This window comes from Dicentrarchus labrax, unplaced genomic scaffold (genome assembly GCF_905237075.1).
Source record: "Dicentrarchus labrax unplaced genomic scaffold, dlabrax2021, whole genome shotgun sequence".
NCBI classification, from domain to species: domain Eukaryota; kingdom Metazoa; phylum Chordata; class Actinopteri; family Moronidae; genus Dicentrarchus; species Dicentrarchus labrax.
The window spans coordinates 24,352,177-24,373,928 of NW_026136701.1; the positions used below are offsets into that span (position 1 = coordinate 24,352,177).

Below are 21,752 nucleotides of genomic sequence, written 5' to 3' on the forward strand. Positions count from 1 at the left end.
AAACACAGGCTAAAAACACTGAAAACACACTAAAACTACAACAATGATAGGAGCTGCAATGAGAGGCTGCCGTTGTCGCCGGCGCCATTCTGGAATATCTAATGATATCTATATAATATTATTTAAAGTCATATTATTTATCCCTTTTGATTTATGTTTAAGTTTATGGGTCTAGTACCTTTTAACAACATTGCAAATCAAAATTTGATCTATAAATATAAAACAAACAAGCCAATATAAAAATGAACATAATTAGGGTTTAAGTATAAAAAAGAGGATACACATTTTCAAATATGTGGTGCACAAAAACTGCTAGTCAGTGTTTTATTTTGACCTTGGAGGCTGTTTGGTTAACAGCACAAACATATTCGCTATATTGAAAGGTGAATTTTCTTATATATTCTACATATCATATATCGTTCTAAATCAGGCTCTAATGAGAATAATTGTATTATTACATGTATTTTATACAGCAGGAAACATAAACATAAGCATTTCATGGAAGCAGACCGCAAAAACAATATCAATCATTAGAGGAAAATCTATTTGGCTCATTTAACCAATGAGATGATGCATCAATACAGTAGCAAAGTACACACATTATATAATATACATATATAATTTTGTCACATCTTTGACATTTAAAAATGCCTAAAAAAAGTAACTTATAAGACATTCATCAGGAATTCAAAAGATTGTATTAAACAAACTTACTCTTTAAGTATTATATTACATTATTAAACATTATATATCATTATCTGCATGGCCAAATGTATGTGGACACCCTGACAAGGTATGTAGACACCTGAAAATGACACCTGTGTGTAATTGTTCAACAAGTTGTTCCAAAACTATGGAAATTAATATGAAAACAGCCTCCAGACGTTGAACCTGGCTGCAGGAATTTGCTGCCATTCAGCCACAAAAGCATTAGTGAGGTTGACCAGAGGTGTCAGGAGTGTCTACAAACTTTTGGCCATATAGTATATTGTAAATGTCAGTAAAGTACTTCTGAGTATGTGATAGTGGACAATATATGTAAAGACTGACCTCTAGTGGAGGATTTAATGTTTGCAAACAGCCAACAGGGACAAAGAATACTAATGTCACATGATTAAGTATTAAACCCAAAGATTACGAGCATTCAAACTGTAATTTAAGCTTCAGATTGACTGCTTCAATACTACTAACACTCTACCTTTAAATACATGAACAGTACCATAATTATATCAATAAACATGAGAAATTATAATTTAAGTACCATTCAGACCCAAAATGTCAAATAATGTGTAAATAAAAGAACAACAACATTATACAATCAAACACATTCAGACAAACTAGTTCTTTTACATCTTACTGAAAATATATCAATGTAATATTTAAAAGCAGGACTTTTAGTGAAGTGTTTCCCTGAGATTATATCAATAACTTTAGTTCAGTTGAGGCCCAGAGTACTGCACTAATGATGTGTTTTATATTTTTTGTTTCTTTTGCTAAAACTTGCCATGGTACCTGTCACTGGTAATAGCATAGATAGCATTAGCAGTGACAGCATACCAAAGTGTCAACCACTGTTGCACTTGGAAATAAAAATGCTGACAAAATGAAAACATGCAAAGTCCACATGGCTCAGCATAGCATCTATCTACACACTAAGCTCACACAGCTCAGCACTGTTTCCAGAGGGACCACAAAGAAGAAGTCCAGCATAGAGAGGCTGAGTGAATGTGGTCTGGACTCTGTGGAGGAGAGTCATGGTTTCAGAGATGCTGTAGAAGGACAGAATACCTGCACTGTGATCCAGATACACTCCAACTCTGGAGGACCGAGGACCTGAGACTGGAGTTGAGATATTGTTATGTCTGAGTTCATAACGACTTTTGTAAAAACCTAATGCCCAAGACTTGTTATTGTCTCCAAATTTCTCATTTACAGTGTTACTGTCTTTGTATGCTACAACTACTGAAACTCCTCCGTGTACTTTTTCCACCTCCAAGTAACAACGTCCAGTCAGACTCTCTCTACTCAGGACCTGTAAACTGCTTGTGAATCTGTCTGGGTGACTAGGATAGGATAGATTTATCCCTAGGACTGTTGCTTTTCTGTCCCCTTCAGATAATAACAGCTTTGTGTGTGCTGTGTTTGGATCCAGTGTGATTTCACATGAATATTGTAAGAATCCAGCTCTGGTCTTGGGCTCTGGTTGTGGCAGTAAAACATCCACTTCAGTCACTGTCAGTGAGACATTTGTCCATTTCTCTCTCAGAACGTCCTGTAGTTTATCTCTGAGCTCTGAAACAGCCGCTGTCACATCCTCAAAGTACCTCAGAGGACGGATATTGATGCTGGATGTAGATTCACTGAGTGCTGACAGTGAGGGGTAGTTGTGTAGAAACTGGTTGTGGTCCTCTGTGTGTGACAGCTTCTTCATCTCAGCGTCTTTCCTCTTCAGCTCAGTGATCTCCTGCTCCATCTTCTCCTGAAGCTCTTTGACTCGACTCACTTCAGTTTCCTGCTGGGATCTGACCTGCTGCTTCACATCAGAGCTTCTTTTCTGGATGAGACTGATCAGCTCAGTGAAGATCTTCTCACTGTCCTCCACTGCTTTATCAGCAGAGCGATTGATAGCCTCCACCTCCTGTTGAAGCTCCTTCACATCTTTCTCTCTGTCCTGGATTCTCTGCTGGATGTTTTGTCGACTCACCTCGAGCTCTCTCTGCCTCTCAGTCCTTTCTGCTGCAGCTGAGACTGTGTCGTGGCCTTTATGTTCATCCACAGAGCAGAGATAACAGATACACTGCTGATCAGTACGGCAGAACATCTTCATCACCTCATCATGACGAGAGCAGATGTTCTCCTGGAGCTTCTTGGAGGGGTCCACCAGCTTGTGTTTTTCATAGGCAGGTGATTCAAAGTGAGGCTGGAGGTGTTTCTCACAGAATGAGATCAGACAAACCAGACAGGACTTGAGGGCTTTCAGTTTTCTCCCAGTGCAGACATCACAGGACACATCTTCAGGTCCAGCATAGCAGAGATCAGCAGGAGCAGCTTGGAGTCCAGTCTTCTTCAGTTCCTCCACTAAAGCTGCTAACATGGTGCTTTTCACCAGGACAGGTCTCGGTGTGAAGGTCTGCCTACACTGAGGACAGCTGTGGATTTGCTTCTCATCCTCTCCATCCCAGAAGCTTTTAATACAGTTCATGCAGTAGCTGTGTCCACAGGGAATAGTCACCGGATCCTTCAGTAGATCCAGACAGATCGAACAAGACATTGTTTCCCTGTCCAGCTGAACTCCTTGCTGCGCCATTTCACCTCTCTGTCACAACGACTGTCTGAGTTTCACTTCCTTATAAATGAAACACAAGCTCTGATCTAAACAGCATGTGTTTTTATAGTGAATGGGGTGTGTTCTTACACCGCACCACCTATTGGTTACACCCACCTTCACTCTGTAGATCTGAAGGGGAGGGAAGAAGGAAATAAATGGACAGAGTGAAGGTCTCTGTGTTTGAGGACAGAACAAAGAAGGAGGCGTTTACATGCTTTGGTTCATCCCAGGAAGATGAGGTGTTTGACAGTTTCAAGGTGTGTTTTGTTCTTCAATATTCCCAGGTATTTTGGCATGGTGACAACACGACAATGTGCTGAGTCACTGTCCTTTCTACTCAAGATACACTGTTGAATTTAATCAAGAAATAGGAATAGTTAGTAATTAATGAAGTTGTAAGTTTTATCAAATGAAAATAAGTGACATAGAAACTAAGGGTTTGTTCCTCGTGGAGAGGTTTACTTTGTGTACATAGGTATAAAGTTCTTTCAGCTTACAACAAATGCAGGTTACACATAAAGGCTAATGACTTGGCCTGTACCTGTCACTGTCACTGCTGTTACAGCAAAATATCTGTTAACTGGAGGCTTTTTAAATAGAGTTTTGCTTTTAGTGTTATAAGATAACGTTAGGGCAAAGGTACGATCGTCGATTGAACTTGGGCTTCACTTTGAGGGCTTTGTCTTTGTATGTACAAGAATTAAAACCAATCAGTGAATCTGTCTGAGTGATTAGGATAGCATTGTTTGACTGTCGTGAATGTTGCTTTTCTGTTGTCTGGATCTTACTGTGTTTGGATCCGGTGTGATTTGGTGTTTCGTCTTCAGCTCAGTGAGTTCCTGCTCCAGCTTCACCCGAAGCTCTTTGACTCGACTCACTTGGGGCAGATGTATAGTGAAAAATGGCAATTTTAAATTCAACATTTCGGTCTAGTATTGCCAGAGTAAACATTGGATTCATTTCGACTCTTAAACAAGAATTTGAGGTCTTTGCAGCTGTGTCATAAATCTCTACCAGAAAGATAATGTTGATAATGGTTCACGTTGACGCACACCCAAGATACCTCTCTCTTCTATATATTTTGATTAAAGTGCAAATCAAAAATACTCTAAATATAAATATGTATTACACATGTTTGATTATTATATAAAGCTAGTGGACTGCTTGATTGACACAAAACTTATTGGTTACAGAAACACAGGAGAATCATCTTATGAGTCAAAAGAAAGAAAATAAAAAGCCATCCTTTATATTAAGTTCAGTAACAAATTGTGATTTTATTAAGTAAATCCTTCAGACAGTTTATATTGTACATTTCAACATAGCTGATTTCTACATCAGACTCAAAGGATAATAATTGTATTTTAGGCCTACACATCATGAAAAGTCTCAAATACAACACAAACTATAATCAAGCATTTGTTAGTAGCAACAGGAAAGTCACTTCCCCAGACAGTCAGTTCAAAGCTGGAAGAACACTATTGTCAAAAATACCATTATATGCTGTAGCATTAAGATTTACCTTAACTGGAACTAAGGAGAATAGACAAAACCACAAAGAAACAGCCGCACACCTTATATACACAAATGTGTCAGGAGTGTCTACAAACCTTTGGCCATATAGTATATTATATTGTAAAAGGCAGTAATGTACATCTGTGTATGTGATAGTGGAAAATATATGTAAAGATTGACCTCTAGTGGAGGATTTAATATTTGCAAACAGCCAACCGGGACAAAGGAGACGAATGTTACATGATTAAATATTAACCCAATGATTATGAGCAACACAAGCCAATATAAAACGAACATAACTAGGGTTTAGGAATAAGAAAGAGGATAGAATTGTCTTATAGGTATAAAGAAATAAAATGAAAAATAAAAAACAATCAAGTTTAGCATCAAGTTGTGATTTTATTAAGTAAATCCTTCATACAATTTATATTGCACATTTCTACATATCATATATAATTCTAAATCAGGCTCTAATGAGAATAATTGTATTATTACATGTATTTTATACAGCAGGAAACATAATCATAAGCATTTCATGGAAGCAGAGAGCAAAAATAATATCAATCATTAGAGGAAAATCTATTTGGCTCATTTAACCAATGAGATGATGCATCAATAAAGTAGCAAAGTACACACATTATAGAATATACTATATAATTTTGTCACATCTTTGACATTTAAAAATGCCAAAAAAAAGTTACTTATAAGACATTCATCAGGAATTTAAAAGATTATATTAAACAAACTTACTCTTTAAGTATTATATTACATTATTAAACATTATATATCATTATCTGCATGGCCAAATGTATGTGGACACCCTGACAAGGTATGTAGACACCTGAAAATGACACCTGTGTGTAATTGTTCAACAAGTTGTTCCAAAACTATGGAAATTAATATGAAAACAGCCTCCAGACGTTGAACCTGGCTGCAGGAATTTGCTGCCATTCAGCCACAAAAGCATTAGTGAGGTTGACCAGAGGTGTCAGGAGTGTCTACAAACCTTTGGCCATATAGTATATTGTAAATGTCAGTAAAGTACATCTGAGTATGTGATAGTGGACAATATATGTAAAGACTGACCTCTAGTGGAGGATTTAATATTTGCCAACAGACAACAGGGACAAAGAATACTAATGTTACATGATTAAGTATTAAACCCAAAGATTACGAGTATTCAAACTGTAATTTAACACTACTAACACTCTACCTTTAAATATATGCAAAGTACCATAATTATGTCAATAAACATGAGAAATGAGAATTTAAATACCATTCAAACCCAAAATGTCAAATAACGTGTAAATAAAAGAACAACAACATTATACAATCAAACAAATTCAGACAAACTAGTTCTTTTACACCTTACTGCAAATATATCAATGTAATATTTAAAAGCAGGACTTTTAGTGAAGTGTTTCCCTGAGATTATATCAATAACTTTAGTTCAGTTAAGGCCCAGAGTACTGCACTAATGATGTGTTTTATATTTCTAGTTTCTTTTGCTAAAATCTGCCATGGTACCTGTCACTGCTAATAGCATAGATAGCATTAGCAGTGACAGCATACCAAAGTGTCAACCACTCTTGCACTTGGAAATAAAAATGATGACAAAATAAAAACGTGGAAAGTCCATATGGCTCAGCATAGCATCTATCTACACACTAAGCTCACACAGCTCAGCACTGTTTCCAGAGGGACCACAAAAAAGAAGTCCAGCATAGAGAGGCTGAGTGAATGTGGTCTGGACTCTGTGGAGGAGAGTCATGGTTTCAGAGACGCTGTAGAAGGACAGAATACCTGCACTGTGATCCAGATACACTCCGACTCTGGAGGACTGAGGACCTGAGACTGGAGTTTGGACATTGTTATGTTTGAGTGCATAACGGTTTTTGTAAAAACCTAATGCCCAAGACTTGTCATTGTCTCCAAATCTCTCATTTACAGTGTTACTGTCTTTGTATGCTACAACTACTGAAACTCCTCCGTGTAATTTTTCCACCTCCCAGTAACAACGTCCAGTCAGACTCTCTCTACTCAAGACCTGTAAACTGCTTGTGAATCTGTCTGGGTGACTAAAATAAGATAGATTTATCCCTAGGACTGTTGCTCTTCGGTTCCACTCAGATAAAAATATTTTTGTGTATGCTGTGTTTGGATCCAGTGTGATTAAATGTGAATATTTTAAGAATCCAGCTCTGGTCTTGGGCTCTGGTTGTGGCAGTAAACCATCCACTTCAGTCACTGTCAGTGAGACGTTTGTCCATTTCTCTCTCAGAACGTCCTGTAGTTTATCTCTGAGCTCTGAAACAGCCGTTGTCACATCCTCAAAGTACCTCAGAGGACGGATATTGATGCTGGATGTAGATTCACTGAGTGCTGACAGTGAGGGGTAGTTGTGTAGAAACTGGTTGTGGTCCTCTGTGTGTGACAGCTTCTTCATCTCAGCGTCTTTCCTCTTCAGCTCAGTGATCTCCTGCTCCATCTTCTCCTGAAGCTCTTTGACTTGACTCACTTCAGTTTCCTGCTGGGATCTGACCTGCTGCTTCACATCAGAGCTTCTTTTCTGGATGAGACTGATCAGCTCAGTGAAGATCTTCTCACTGTCCTCCACCGCTTTATCAGCAGAGCGATTGATAGCCTTCACCTGCTGTTGAAGCTCCTTCACATCTTTCTCTCTGTCCTGGATTCTCTGCTGGATGTTTTGTCGACTCACCTCGAGCTCTCTCTGCCTCTCAGTCCTTTCTGCTGCAGCTGAGACTGTGTCGTGGCCTTTATGTTCATCCACAGAGCAGAGATAACAGATACACTGCTGATCAGTACGGCAGAACATCTTCATCACCTCATCATGACGAGAGCAGATGTTCTCCTGGAGCTTCTTGGAGGGGTCCACCAGCTTGTGTTTCTTTAATGGAGCAACATCAAAGTGAGGTTGGAGGTGTTTCTCACAGTAAGAAACCAAACAGACCAGACAGGACTTGAAGGCTTTCAGTTTTCTCCCAGTGCAGACATCACAGGACACATCTTCAGGTCCAGCATAGCAGAGATCAGCAGGAGCAGCTTGGAGTCCAGTCTTCTTCAGTTCCTCCACTAAAGCTGCTAACATGGTGCTTTTCACCAGGACAGGTCTTGGTGTGAAGGTCTGCCTACACTGAGGGCAGCTGTGGATTTGCTTCTCATCCTCTTCATCCCACTGGGCTTTAAGACAGTTTATGCAGTAGCTGTGTCCACAGGGAATAGTCACCGGATCCTTCAGTAGATTCAGACAGATCGAACAAGAAATTGTGTCCCGGTCCAGCTGAACTCCTTTCTGCGCCATTTCACCTCGCAGTCGCAACGATGGTCTGAGTTTCACTTCCTTAGAAATGAAACACAAGCTCTGATCTAAACAGCATGTTTTTATAGTGAATGGGGGTGTGTTCTTACACTGCACCACATGTTGGTTACACCCACCTTCACTGTGTATATCTGAAGGGGAGGGAAGAAGGAAATAAATGGACAGAGTGAAGGTCTCTGTGTTTGAGGACACAACAAAGAAGGAGGCGTTTACATGCTTTGGTTCATCCCAGGAAGATGAGGGGTTTGACAGTTTCAGGGTGTGTTTTGTTCTTTAATCATCCCAGGTATTTTAGAATGGTGACAACACGACAATGTGCTGAGTCAATGTCATTTCTACTCAAGATACACTGTTGAATTTAAACAAAAAATAGAAATAGTTAATAATTAATGAAGTTGTAAGTTTTATCAAAAGAAAATAAGTAACATAGAAACTAAGGGTTTGTTCCTCGTGGAGATGTTTACTTTGTGTACATAGGTATAAAGTTATTTTGGTTAACAACAAACGCAGGTTATGAAGCCCTCTTACAAATAAAGGCTAATGACTTCGCCTGTACCTGTCACTGTCACTGTCACTGTCACTGCTGTTACAGCAACGTATATGTTAACTGGAGGCTTTTTAAATAGAGTTTTGCTTTTAGTGTTATAAGAGAACGTTAGGGCAAAGGTACGATCGTCGGTTGAGCTTGGGCTTTACTTTGAGGGCTTTGACTTTGTATGTACAAGTATTAAAACCAGTCACTGAATCTGTCTGAGTGATTAGGATATTGCTTTTCTGTTGTCTTCAGATAATGACAGACAAGAGTTTACTGTGTTTGGATCCGGTGTGATTTGGTGTTTTGTCTTCAGCTCAGTGAGTTCCTGCTCCAGCTTCACCAAAAGCTCTTTGACTCGACTCACTTGGGGCAGGTGTATAGTGAAAAATGGCAATTTTAAATTCAACATTTCGGTCTAGTATTGCCAGAGTAAACACTGGATTAATTTTGACTCTAAAACAAGAATTTGAAGTCTTTGTAGCTGTGTCATAAATCTCTACCAGAAAGATAATGTTGATAATGGTTCACGTTGACGCACACCCAAGATACCTCTCTCTTCTATATATTTTGATTAAAGTGCAAATCAAAAATACTCTAAATATAAATATGTATTACACATGTTTGATTATTATATAAAGCTAGTGGACTGCTTGATTGACACAAAACTTATTGGTTACAGAAACACAGGAGAATCATCTTATGAGTCAAAAGAAAGAAAATAAAAAGCCATCCTTTATATTAAGTTCAGTAACAAATTGTGATTTTATTAAGTAAATCCTGCACACAGTTTATATTGTACATTTCAACATAGCTGATTTCTACATCAGACTCAAAGGATAATAATTTTACTTTAGGCCTACACATCATGAAAAGTCTCAAATACAACACAAACTATAATCAAGCATTTGTTAGTAGCAACAGGAAAGTCACTTCCCCAGACAGTCAGTTCAAAGCTGGAAGAACACTATTGTCAAAAATACCATTATATGCTGTAGCATTAAGATTTACCTTAACTGGAACTAAGGAGAATAGACAAAACCACAAACAAACAGCCGCACACCTTATATACACAAATGTGTCAGGAGTTTCTACAAACCTTTGGCCATATAGTATATTATATTGTAAAAGGCAGTAATGTACATCTGAGTATGTGATAGTGGAAAATATATGTAAAGATTGACCTCTAGTGGAGGATTTAATATTTGCAAACAGCCAACCGGGACAAATGAGACTAATGTTACATGATTAAATATTAACCCAATGATTACGAGCAACACAAGCCAATATAAAACGAACATAACTAGGGTTTAGGAATAAGAAAGAGGATACACATTTCCAAATATGTGGTGCACAAAAACTGCTTGTCAGTGTGTTATTTTGACCTTGGAGGCTGTTTGGTTGACACCACAAACATATTAGATATTGAAAGGTGAAACACAGGAGAATTGTCTTATAGGTATAAAGAAATAAAATGAAAAATAAAAAACAATCAAGTTTAGCATCAAGTTGTGATTTTATTAAGTAAATCCTTCATGCAATTTATATTGCACATTTCTACATATCATATATAGTTCTAAATCAGGCTCTAATGAGAATAATTGTATTATTACATGTATTTTATACAGCAGGAAACATAACCATAAGCATTTCATGGAAGCAGACAGCAAAAATAATATCAATCATTAGAGGAAAATCTATTTGGCTCATTTAACCAATGAGATGATGCATCAATACAGTAGCAAAGTACACACATTATATAATATACATATATAATTTTGTCACATCTTTGACATTTAAAAATGCCTAAAAAAAGTTACTTATAAGACATTCATCAGGAATTCAAAAGATTGTATTAAACAAACTTACTCTTTAAGTATTATATTACATTATTAAACATTATATATCATTATCTGCATGGCCAAATGTATGTGGACACCCTGACAAGGTATGTAGACACCTGAAAATGACACCTGTGTGTAATTGTTCAACAAGTTGTTCCAAAACTATGGAAATTAATATGAAAACAGCCTCCAGACGTTGAACCTGGCTGCAGGAATTTGCTGCCATTCAGCCACAAAAGCATTAGTGAGGTTGACCAGAGGTGTCAGGAGTTTCTACAAACTTTTGGCCATATAGTATATTATATTGTAAATGTCAGTAAAGTACATCTGAGTATGGGATAGTGTAAAATATATGTAAAGACTGACCTCTAGTGGAGGATTTAATATTTGCAAACAGCCAACAGGGACAAAGAATACTAATGTTACATGATTAAGTATTAAACCCAAAGATTACGAGCATTCAAACTGTAATTTAAGCTTCAGATTGACTGCTTCAATACTACTAACACTCTACCTTTAAATACATGAAAAGTACCATAAGTACAGTCAGAGTACTGCACTAATGATGTGTTTTATATTTCTAGTTTGTTTTGCTAAAACTTGCCATGGTACCTGTCACTGGTAATAGCATAGATAGCATTAGCAGTGACAGCATAGCAAAGTGTCAACCACTCTTGCACTTGAAAACTGACAATGAAAACGTGTAAAGTCCACACGGCTCACCATACAATATCATCTACCTCCAAACTAAGCTCACACAGCTCAGCTGTGTTATAAACGGGACCACAAAGAAGAAGTCCAGCATAGAGAGGCTGAGTGAATGTGGTCTGGACTCTGTGAAGGAGAGTCATGGTTTCAGAGACGCTGTAGAAGGACAGAATACCTGCACTGTGATCCAGATACACTCCAACTCTGGAGGACCGAGGACCTGAGACTGGAGTTTGGACATTGTTATGTCTGAGTTCATAACGACTTTTGTAAAAACCTAATGCCCAAGACTTGTTATTGTCTCCAAATCTCTCATTTACAGTGTTACTGTCTTTGTATGCTACAACTACTGAAACTCCTCCGTGTACTTTTTCCACCTCCAAGTAACAACGTCCAGTCAGACTCTCTCTACTCAGGACCTGTAAACTGCTTGTGAATCTGTCTGGGTGACTAGGATAGTATAGATTTATCCCTAGGACTGTTGCTTTTCTGTCCCCCTCAGATAATAACAGCTTTGTGTGTGCTGTGTTTGGATCCAGTGTGATTTCACATGAATATCTTAAGAATTCAGCTCTGGTCTTGGGCTCTGGTTGTGGCAGTAAAACATCCACTTCAGTCACTGTCAGTGAGACGTTTGTCCATTTCTCTCTCAGAACGTCCTGTAGTTTATCTCTGAGCTCTGAAACAGCCGCTGTCACATCCTCAAAGTACCTCAGAGGACGGATATTGATGCTGGATGTAGATTCACTGAGTGCTGACAGTGAGGGGTAGTTGTGTAGAAACTGGTTGTGGTCCTCTGTGTGTGACAGCTTCTTCATCTCAGCGTCTTTCCTCTTCAGCTCAGTGATCTCCTGCTCCAGCTTCTCCTGAAGCTCTTTGACTCGACTCACTTCAGTTTCCTGCTGGGATCTGACCTGCTGCTTCACATCAGAGCTTCTTTTCTGGATGAGACTGATCAGCTCAGTGAAGATCTTCTCACTGTCCTCCACTGCTTTATCAGCAGAGCGATTGATAGCCTCCACCTCCTGTTGAAGCTCCTTCACATCTTTCTCTCTGTCCTGGATTCTCTGCTGGATGTTTTGTCGACTCACCTCGAGCTCTCTCTGCCTCTCAGTCCTTTCTGCTGCAGCTGAGACTGTGTCGTGGCCTTTATGTTCATCCACAGAGCAGAGATAACAGATACACTGCTGATCAGTACGGCAGAACATCTTCATCACCTCATCATGACGAGAGCAGATGTTCTCCTGGAGCTTCTTGGAGGGGTCCACCAGCTTGTGTTTTTCATAGGCAGGTGATTCAAAGTGAGGCTGGAGGTGTTTCTCACAGAAAGAGATCAGACAAACCAGACAGGACTTGAGGGCTTTCAGTTTTCTCCCAGTGCAGACATCACAGGACACATCTTCAGGTCCAGCATAGCAGAGATCAGCAGGAGCAGCTTGGAGTCCAGTCTTCTTCAGTTCCTCCACTAAAACTGCTAAAATGGTGCTTTTCACCAGGACAGGTCTCGGTGTGAAGGTCTGCCTACACTGAGGGCAGCTGTGGATTTGCTTCTCATCCTCTCCATCCCAGAAGCTTTTAATACAGTTCATGCAGTAGCTGTGTCCACAGGGAATAGTCACCGGATCCTTCAGTAGATCCAGACAGATCGAACAAGACATTGTTTCCCGGTCCAGCTGAACTCCTTGCTGCGCCATTTCACCTCTCTGTCACAACGACTGTCTGAGTTTCACTTCCTTATAAAGGAAACACAAGCTCTGATCTAAACAGGATGTGTTTTTATAGTGAATGGGGTGTGTTCTTACACCGCACCACCTATTGGTTACACCCACCTTCACTGTGTATATCTGAAGGGGAGGGAACAAGGAAATAAATGGACAGAGTGAAGGTCTCTGTGTTTGAGGACAGAACAAAGAAGGAGGTGTTTACATGCTTTGGTTCATCCCAGGAAGATGAGGGGTTTGACAGTTTCAAGGTGTGTTTTGTTCTTCAATATTCCCAGGTATTTTGGCATGGTGACAACATGACAATGTGCTGAGTCAATGTCCTTTCTACTCAAGATACACTGTTGAATTTAAACAAGAAATAGTTAGTAATTAATGAAGTTTTATCAAATGGAAATAAGTAACATAGAAACTAAGGGTTTGTTCCTCGTGGAGATGTTTACTTTGTGTACATAGGTATAAAGTTCTTTCGACTAACAACAAATGCAGGTTATGAGGCCCTCTTACACATAAAGGCTAATGACTTGGCCTGTACCTGTCACTGCTGTTACAGCAACGTATCTGTTAACTGGAGGCTTTTTAAATAGAGTTTTGCTTTTAGTGTTATAAGATAACGTTAGGGCAAAGGTACGATCGTCGATTGAACTTGGGCTTCACTTTGAGGGCTTTGTCTTTGTATGTACAAGAATTAAAACCAATCAGTGAATCTGTCTGAGTGATTAGGATAGCATTGTTTGACTGTCGTGAATGTTGCTTTTCTGTTGTCTGGATCTTACTGTGTTTGGATCTGGTGTGATTTGGTGTTTTGTCTTCAGCTCAGTGAGTTCCTGCTCCAGCTTCACCCGAAGCTCTTTGACTCGACTCACTTGGGGCAGATGTATAGTGAAAAATGGCAATTTTAAATTCAACATTTCGGTCTAGTATTGCCAGAGTAAACATTGGATTCATTTCGACTCTAAAACAAGAATTTGAGGTCTTTGCAGCTGTGTCATAAATCTCTACCAGAAAGATAATGTTGATAATGGTTCACGTTGACGCACACCCAAGATACCTCTCTCTTCTATATATTTTGATTAAAGTGCAAATCAAAAATACTCTAAATATAAATATGTATTACACATGTTTGATTATTATATAAAGCTAGTGGACTGCTTGATTGACACAAAACTTATTGGTTACAGAAACACAGGAGAATCATCTTATGAGTCAAAAGAAAGAAAATAAAAAGCCATCCTTTATATTAAGTTCAGTAACAAATTGTGATTTTATTAAGTAAATCCTTCACACAGTTTATATTGTACATTTCAACATAGCTGATTTCTACATCAGACTCAAAGGATAATAATTGTATTTTAGGCCTACACATCATGAAAAGTCTCAAATACAACACAAACTATAATCAAGCATTCGTTAGTAGCAACAGGAAAGTCACTTCCCCAGACAGTCAGTTCAAAGCTGGAAGAACACTATTGTCAAAAATACCATTATATGCTGTAGCATTAAGATTTACCTTAACTGGAACTAAGGAGAATAGACAAAACCACAAAGAAACAGCCGCACACCTTATATACACAAATGTGTCAGGAGTGTCTACAAACCTTTGGCCATATAGTATATTATATTGTAAAAGGCAGTAATGTACATCTGAGTATGTGATAGTGGAAAATATATGTAAAGATTGACCTCTAGTGGAGGATTTAATATTTGCAAACAGCCAACCGGGACAAAGGAGACGAATGTTACATGATTAAATATTAACCCAATGATTATGAGCAACACAAGCCAATATAAAACGAACATAACTAGGGTTTAGGAATAAGAAAGAGGATAGAATTGTCTTATAGGTATAAAGAAATAAAATGAAAAATAAAAAACAATCAAGTTTAGCATCAAGTTGTGATTTTATTAAGTAAATCCTTCATACAATTTATATTGCACATTTCTACATATCATATATAATTCTAAATCAGGCTCTAATGAGAATAATTGTATTATTACATGTATTTTATACAGCAGGAAACATAATCATAAGCATTTCATGGAAGCAGACAGCAAAAATAATATCAATCATTAGAGGAAAATCTATTTGGCTCATTTAACCAATGAGATGATGCATCAATACAGTAGCAAAGTACACACATTATAGAATATACTATATAATTTTGTCACATCTTTGACATTTAAAAATGCCTAAAAAAAGTTACTTATAAGACATTCATCAGGAATTTAAAAGATTGTATTAAACAAACTTACTCTTTAAGTATTATATTACATTATTAAACATTATATATCATTATCTGCATGGCCAAATGTATGTGGGCACCCTGACAAGGTATGTAGACACCTGAAAATGACACCTGTGTGTAATTGTTCAACAAGTTGTTCCAAAACTATGGAAATTAATATGAAAACAGCCTCCAGACGTTGAACCTGGCTGCAGGAATTTGCTGCCATTCAGCCACAAAAGCATTAGTGAGGTTGACCAGAGGTGTCAGGAGTGTCTACAAACTTTTGGCCCTATAGTATATTATATTGTAAATGTCAGTAAAGTACTTCTGAGTATGGGATAGTGGACAATATATGTAAAGACTGACCTCTAGTGGAGGATTTAATATTTGCAAACAGCCAACAGGGACAAAGAATACTAATGTTACATGATTAAGTATTAAACCCAAAGATTACGAGCATTCAAACTGTAATTTAACACTACTAACACTCTACCTTTAAATATATGCAAAGTACCACAATTATATCAATAAACATGAGAAATGAGAATTTAAGTACCATTCAGACTCAAAATGTCAAATAACGTGTAAATAAAAGAACAACAACATTATACAATCAAACACATTCAGACAAACTAGTTCTTTTACACCTTACTGCAAATATATCAATGTAATATTTAAAAGCAGGACTTTTAGTGAAGTGTTTCCCTGAGATTATATCAATAACTTTAGTTCAGTTAAGGCCCAGAGTACTGCACTAATGATGTGTTTTATATTTTTTGTTTGTTTTGCTAAAATCTGCCATGGTACCTGTCACTGGTAATAGCATAGATAGCATTAGCAGTGACAGCATACCAAAGTGTCAACCACTCTAGCACTTGGAAATAAAAATGATGACAAAATAAAAACGTGGAAAGTCCATATGGCTCAGCATAGCATCTATCTACACACTAAGCTCACACAGCTCAGCACTGTTTCCAGAGGGACCACAAAAAAGAAGTCCAGCATAGAGAGGCTGAGTGAATGTGGTCTGGACTCTGTGGAGGAGAGTCATGGTTTCAGAGACGCTGTAGAAGGACAGAATACCTGCACTGTGATCCAGATACACTCCGACTCTGGAGGACTGAGGACCTGACACTGGAGTTGTGATATTGTTATGTTTGAGTGCATAACGGTTTTTGTAAAAACCTAATGCCCAAGACTTGTCATTGTCTCCAAATCTCTCATTTACAGTGTTACTGTCTTTGTATGCTACAACTACTGAAACTCCTCCGTGTAATTTTTCCACCTCCCAGTAACAACGTCCAGTCAGACTCTCTCTACTCAAGACCTGTAAACTGCTTGTGAATCTGTCTGGGTGACTAAAATAAGATAGATTTATCCCTAGGACTGTTGCTCTTCGGTTCCACTCAGATAAAAATATTTTTGTGTATGCTGTGTTTGGATCCAGTGTGATTAAATGTGAATATTTTAAGAATCCAGCTCTGGTCTTGGGCTCTGGTTGTGGCAGTAAAACATCCACTTCAGTCACTGTCAGTGAGACGTTTGTCCATTTCTCTCTCAGAAGGTCCTGTAGTTTATCTCTGAGCTCTGAAACAGCCGTTGTCACATCCTCAAAGTAGCTCAGAGGACAGATATTGATGCTGGATGTAGATTCACTGAGTGCTGACAGTGAGGGGTAGTTGTGTAGAAACTGGTTGTGGTCCTCTGTGTGTGACAGCTTCTTCATCTCAGCGTCTTTCCTCTTCAGCTCAGTGATCTCCTGCTCCATCTTCTCCTGAAGCTCTTTGACTCGACTCACTTCAGTTTCCTGCTGGGATCTGACCTGCTGCTTCACATCAGAGCTTCTTTTCTGGATGAGACTGATCAGCTCAGTGAAGATCTTCTCACTGTCCTCCACTGCTTTATCAGCAGAGCGATTGATAGCCTCCACCTCCTGTTGAAGCTCCTTCACATCTTTCTCTCTGTCCTGGATTCTCTGCTGGATGTTTTGTCGACTCACCTCGAGCTCTCTCTGCCTCTCAGTCCTTTCTGCTGCAGCTGAGACTGTGTCGTGGCCTTTATGTTCATCCACAGAGCAGAGATAACAGATACACTGTTGATCAGTACGGCAGAACATCTTCATCACCTCATCATGACGAGAGCAGATGTTCTCCTGGAGCTTCTTGGAGGGGTCCACCAGCTTGTGTTTCTTTAATGGAGCAACATCAAAGTGAGGTTGGAGGTGTTTCTCACAGTAAGAAACCAAACAGACCAGACAGGACTTGATAGCTTTCAGTTTTCTCCCAGTGCAGACATCACAGGACACATCTTCAGGTCCAGCATAGCAGAGATCAGCAGGAGCAGCTTGGAGTCCAGTCTTCTTCAGTTCCTCCACTAAAGCTGCTAACATGGTGCTTTTCACCAGGACAGGTCTTGGTGTGAAGGTCTGCCTACACTGAGGGCAGCTGTGGATTTGCTTCTCATCCTCTTCATCCCACTGGGCTTTAAGACAGTTTATGCAGTAGCTGTGTCCACAGGGAATAGTCACCGGATCCTTCAGTAGATTCAGACAGATCGAACAAGAAATTGTGTCCCGGTCCAGCTGAACTCCTTTCTGCGCCATTTCACCTCGCAGTCGCAACGATGGTCTGAGTTTCACTTCCTTAGAAATGAAACACAAGCTCTGATCTAAACAGCATGTTTTTATAGTGAATGGGGGTGTGTTCTTACACTGCACCACATGTTGGTTACACCCACCTTCACTGTGTATATCTGAAGGGGAGGGAAGAAGGAAATAAATGGACAGAGTGAAGGTCTCTGTGTTTGAGGACACAACAAAGCAGGAGGCGTTTACATGCTTTGGTTCATCCCAGGAAGATGAGGGGTTTGACAGTTTCAGGGTGTGTTTTGTTCTTTAATCATCCCAGGTATTTTAGAATGGTGACAACACGACAATTGCAGGGGAGCTGGGCCTGACTGACCCATTTTTTTCACATGTCCACCACTCATATTCACGAATAGACTTTTTTCTCTTAGATAATAGACTGCTCTCTAATGTACACTCATGTGACTATCATAGTATAGTCATTTCAGACCATGCTCCTACATCATTAGATATATTTTTTCCCAATATCAACCGCACCTTTAAACAATGGAGATTTAATTCACACTTACTATCAAATTACGCTTTTGTTGATTCCTTAAGATCAAACATTCAACTATTTTTCGAAATAAATGATTCACCAGAGGTGTCAAGACGGATTTTGTGGGAAACCTTTAAGGTGTACCTAAGAGGCCATATAATTTCCTATACATCTCTCCTTAGAAAAATGGCTAGGTCCAGACAATTGGAACTGTCACAAAAGCTCCAGGAAGTTGACAATAGCTATGCTAACTGCCCAGACCCCTTACTCTATAAAAAACGCCTACAACTTCAAACAGAGTTTAATCTTTTAACTACACACGAAGCAGAATCACAGCTACTTAAATCTAGACAACGATTTTTTGAATCAGGGGACAAGGCTGGTAAGCTTCTGGCCCAACAGGCCAGAACTGCCGCTGCGTCTAGGCTTATTCCGAGTATTAAATCTCCTTCATCTGGCATTTCTCGCCAGGGAGCAATACACAAACTGTCACTGTATGCGGATGATTTACTTCTTTACGTATCAAATCCAACTACGTCCCTTCCAATAGTTTTAAACATTTTGAAACAATTTGGTCAACTATCCAGTTATAAACAAAATTTTGGGAAGAGTAAATTATTTGCAATTAACAATCTACCGGGGCGATTGCCAGATAATATAGCTCCTTTCAAATGGGTGGATGAGGGATTTAAATATTTGGGAGTTTTCATTTCTAGGTCCCTATCAGATACTTTTAACAACAATTTTGTTCCTTTGCTCAAAAGAGTCGAGGAGGATTTTGGCAGATGGTCTAATTTACCATTGTCCTTGGCTGGCAGGGTAAACCTAATCAAAATGTCTGTCCTGCCAAAGTTCCTCTACCTTTTCCAACATATCCCTGTACTTATTTCAAAAAGGTTTTTTGCCAAACTAGATAAATCAATATCAACCTTTCTATGGGCCAGCAAGCCTGTGCGTATGCGGAAAAAGATACTGCAGCTTCCAAAGCGGGCTGGGGGGCTTGCCCTCCCCAATTTTTTACATTACTATTGGGCTGCTAACATTCAAAAAATGTTGTTCTGGACCGTCAAATCTACTATCTTGCAACCTGCCTGGGTCCAAATGGAATTTTCTTCCACTCAGATGTCATTGCAGTCATGGTTGTGTTCCCGGCTTCCTGTGTCTGTTGCTAATGTCAGCACTAGCCCAGTGGTCACTCAGTCGCTTAAAATTTGGTTGCACTTTAGAAAGCACTTTGGCCTACAAGGTCCCTCTACTTTAGCTCCAGTGTTCCACAATCACAACTTCAAATCATCTACTATGGATTCTGCCTTTCAACTTTGGTCTGATAGTGGCATATTATCTATCAAGGATCTCTATGATAAGGGGACCTACATGTCTTTCACTGATCTGTCTGCTACATTTAAGCTACCATCATTGCACCTTTTCTGCTTTCTCCAAGTTAGGCATTTTGTTCAGAAATATTATCCCGACTTTCCTAATCTCGCCCCACAGACATTATTAGACACTCTTCTCATGATAAACCCCAATCAGAAAGGGAATATTTCACATATCAGCAGTGCCATGGACTGCATCACTTCAGTCTTCCCCCAGCAGACGAGGGAGTCATGGGAACAGGATCTGGGGCTTAATATAGAGGATGACCAGTGGGGCAATATTCTTGAGTTAGTCCATAACTCCTCCATTTGTGCCCGACATGGGCTGATTCAATGCAAATTCATACACAGGATTTATTACACCAATCATAGATTGTCTAAAATTTACCCCAGTGTTGCTGACGCTTGTAACAGGTGCCACCAGTCCCCTGCCGACCTCATGCATATGTTTTGGTCATGCCCAAAGCTGACAGGTTTTTGGGCTAAAATATTCGATACTCTTCAAATGGCCTATGATTTTGTGGCAGATCCACATCCCCTCTCCGCCCTTTTTGGTATCCCATCTAACAATACCCTATCAGCTAAAGCACGTCATTCCATGGCCTTCTGCACCCTACTGGCCAGGCGATTGATTCTTCTAAATTGGAAGCAAGCTTTCCCCCCATCCCATGATCGTTGGATCAAGGAAGTTTTATATAATTTAAAGTTGGAAAGGCTGAGGTTTTCCCTCAGGGGCTCTCTGAAGAGCTTTGATCGAATTTGGAACCCCTTACTGTCCATCATAGAGTCTTTAGACATCGTTCCTGAGGAGTCAGATATCTGAGTTTCTGAATAACTTAACACCCCAGTTTTGTTTCTATTTCTTTTATTTGTTTATTTATTTATATTGGTTTGTCTTGTCTTACCCCCTTTACTTGTTTTTTTTATTTTAATTTTTTTATTGTAATGTTTGTTACCCAGAGACAGGTGGGGTGGTGGGATGGGCCCTTAGAAATGGGGGAAGGGTGGGTGGGGTGGGGGAAGGGTGGGTGGGGTGGGGGTAAGGAAACATATTGGAATTATGAGCATTGTTTTTATGTCATTCTGCTGTCCCATTGTGGATGTTTTGTATTATTATTGATGCTCAATAAAATATATATTAAAAAAAACAGACACTGTCAGCGAGATGTTTGTCCATTCATTGTTTAGAACTTTCTGTAGTTTATCTCTGATTTTTGACACAGTCTTTTGCAATCCATTAAAGTGCTGCAGACAAAAGGGGTTGATTGCTGGAAAGTATATACCTCTACTGAGACATGTTGGCGAGGAGTAATTTTGTAGAAACTGGGTGTGGTCCTCTGTGTGTGAGAGCTGTATCAGCTCATCGTCTTTCCTCTTCAGCTCAGTGATCTCCTGCTCCATCTTCTCCTGAAGCTCTTTGACTCGACTCACTTCAGTTTCCTGCTGGGATCTGACCTGCTGCTTCACATCAGAGCTTCTTTTCTGGATGAGACTGATCAGCTCAGTGAAGATCTTCTCACTGTCCTCCACTGCTTTATCAGCAGAGCGATTGATAGCCTCCACCTCCTGTTGAAGCACCTTCACATCTTTCTCTCTGTCCTGGATTCTCTGCTGGATGTTTTGTCGACTCACCTCGAGCTCTCTCTGCCTCTCAGTCCTTTCTGCTGCAGCTGAGACTGTGTCGTGGCCTTTATGTTCCTCCACAGAGCAGAGATAACAGATACACTGCTGATCAGTACGGCAGAACATCTTCATCACCTCATCATGACGAGAGCAGATGTTCTCCTGGAGCTTCTTGGAGGGGTCCACCAGCTTGTGCTTTTCAAATGTATTTGATTCAAAATGAGGTTGTAGGTGTTCCTCACAGTAAGAGATCAGACAGACACTTGAAGGCTTTCAGTTTTCTCCCAGTGCAAAAATCACAGGACACATCTTCAGGTCCAGCATAGCAGAGATCAGCAGGAGCAGCTTGGAGTCCAGTCTCCTTCAGTTCCTCCAGTAAAACTGCTAACATGGTGTTTTCCACCAGGACAGGCCT

General features: G+C 39.4%; 2 protein-coding genes across 24 annotated transcripts in view; both read right to left on the minus strand.

Annotated features, from left to right (window-relative positions):
- Positions 1-679: 679 nt before the first annotated feature.
- Positions 680-21,752, minus strand: part of LOC127354136 (E3 ubiquitin/ISG15 ligase TRIM25-like) — a 29,557-nt gene continuing 8,484 nt past the window's right edge. Inside the window, exons 2-4 of one of the 23 annotated variants that reach the window (XR_007881549.1) lie at positions 15,683-17,215; positions 10,926-11,024; positions 680-1,050 (exon numbers count right to left, since the gene is read on the minus strand). Coding sequence is in view for 8 of the 23 variants with exons in the window: in XM_051385020.1 (XP_051240980.1) it covers positions 1,646-2,926; positions 7,785-8,165 (1,662 nt within the window). In the remaining 15 variants the exon portion in view is untranslated. The other 22 variants (XR_007881509.1, XR_007881496.1, XR_007881492.1 and 19 more) reach the window with 22 other exon arrangements.
- LOC127355492 (tripartite motif-containing protein 16-like) lies at positions 5,223-12,997 on the minus strand. The gene is made up of 2 exons (XM_051386470.1): positions 11,172-12,997; positions 5,223-6,370 (listed from the first exon to the last, which is right to left on the minus strand). The coding sequence occupies exon 1, from the start codon at positions 12,959-12,961 to the stop codon at positions 11,279-11,281; it is 1,683 nt and encodes a 560-aa protein (XP_051242430.1). The 5' UTR covers positions 12,962-12,997; the 3' UTR covers positions 5,223-6,370; positions 11,172-11,278.